Source organism: Trypanosoma rangeli, assembly GCF_003719475.1.
Source record: "Trypanosoma rangeli strain AM80 chromosome Unknown Tra_15.4_contig_00605, whole genome shotgun sequence".
Classification (NCBI taxonomy): domain Eukaryota; phylum Euglenozoa; class Kinetoplastea; order Trypanosomatida; family Trypanosomatidae; genus Trypanosoma; species Trypanosoma rangeli.
Window position 1 is genome coordinate 6,899 of NW_021706324.1, and position 1,262 is coordinate 8,160.

At 60.4% G+C, this 1,262-nt stretch overlaps 1 protein-coding gene across 1 annotated transcript; it reads right to left on the reverse strand.

The window, feature by feature from the left end:
* Positions 1 to 392: 392 nt before the first annotated feature.
* On the reverse strand, positions 393 to 1,055 carry TraAM80_09531 (NXN protein; the record flags this gene model as incomplete). Its single annotated transcript, XM_029386210.1, has 1 exon — positions 393 to 1,055. The coding sequence occupies one exon, from the start codon at positions 1,053 to 1,055 to the stop codon at positions 393 to 395; it is 663 nt and encodes a 220-aa protein (XP_029234050.1).
* Between the last annotated feature and the right edge of the window lie 207 nt (positions 1,056 to 1,262).

Sequence of the window (1,262 nt, forward strand, 5' to 3'; positions counted from 1 at the left end):
CGACGTCCATGTAGCGTCCGCTGCTCACCACGCGCAACGCCATACAAACCCGCCCTGAGAGGTGCGTCGGATGATGCATCATCCACCGCAGCGACTCCCCCTCCGCGAGGGTGACCAGGCCGAAGTGAAGGACGTGCATTTCATCCTCACTGGAGTGTAGAGGAAGCCATTCTAGCGACAGAAACACATTCTTCAAACGACGCTCGCCGGCTCCGTGCCAAGCCTCGCGGTAGTTGTTGTCGCTCACTTGAATCGCGGAATCCACAAAAAGCAGCGGCCGCTGCGGTCGGACGCGGAGACGGCGGAGCGGGTAGAAGCAGCTGCCCTGCGTGGGGTAGTCCCTTCCGTGCGTCTCGAGTGTCTCCACCCGCCACGGGATGTGGAACTCATCGTCACGTGACGCCACAGAAACCCGCTGCTCCTCCTGCTCCTGCTCCGTGCACGACCTCGGAGTCTAAGTTCTTGGAGGCGTCTGCACCCATTGCGGCCGTCAATTCCGTCCTGCGAATCGCAAGCGAGGAGGGCAAGCGCCGTATGAGATCGTCAAGAAACTGCTGCGACACCGCATCGCCGGCAATGAGTGCCTGCGGCCTCTCTTGCATGTGCTCCACTAAGTGCAGCAGGAACGGAACGGGGGTGCCAATAAACGAGTCCACCGGGTACGCAACCGGTTCACGAAATTCCTGAATCGCAGCGCAGAGGAGGGAGACGTTGGGCAGCGGTGGTGAGTCCTCCACGACGCTCACGCATGGCCGCTGCATGTGAAACCGCCGGGAACGCGCCATGTCAGTGTAGAGGTCTCGATGTGCATGGAAGTGCATGGAATCTGCTAGGAGGCACTGCAGAGCTTTCTTGCGCCACACGTTTGCCAGCTCCTGCATGCTTAGCTTGATAAACTGCAAACTCTCCATTTGCATTGTGTTGAGCAAGAGCCAGGCAGGGATGTCAAGGCGACGGTTGCCCGCCGTCGCACCGCCAAGCGTGGCGTGAATGCGTGAGAGGACCTCAGGAATAAGGTAGACTCGCAGCCGCCGCCCCCTGCCCACACCCCGCATGCGGTAGGCTCCCTGTGCGTAGTCGCGGAAGACAAGATCCTTCCCCAGCGTCGCCACCGCCGTAACCGATGCCGCCTTCTCCACATCCGTCCCTGTTGTGTGGACCTGATCAAAGAACGTAAAGCGCCGCGTGAGCACGACACCAGACTGCGCCACTTGGCACCTTCGGTCCGTTGCTGCGCTGCAGAATCATTTGCTGATCTTTAC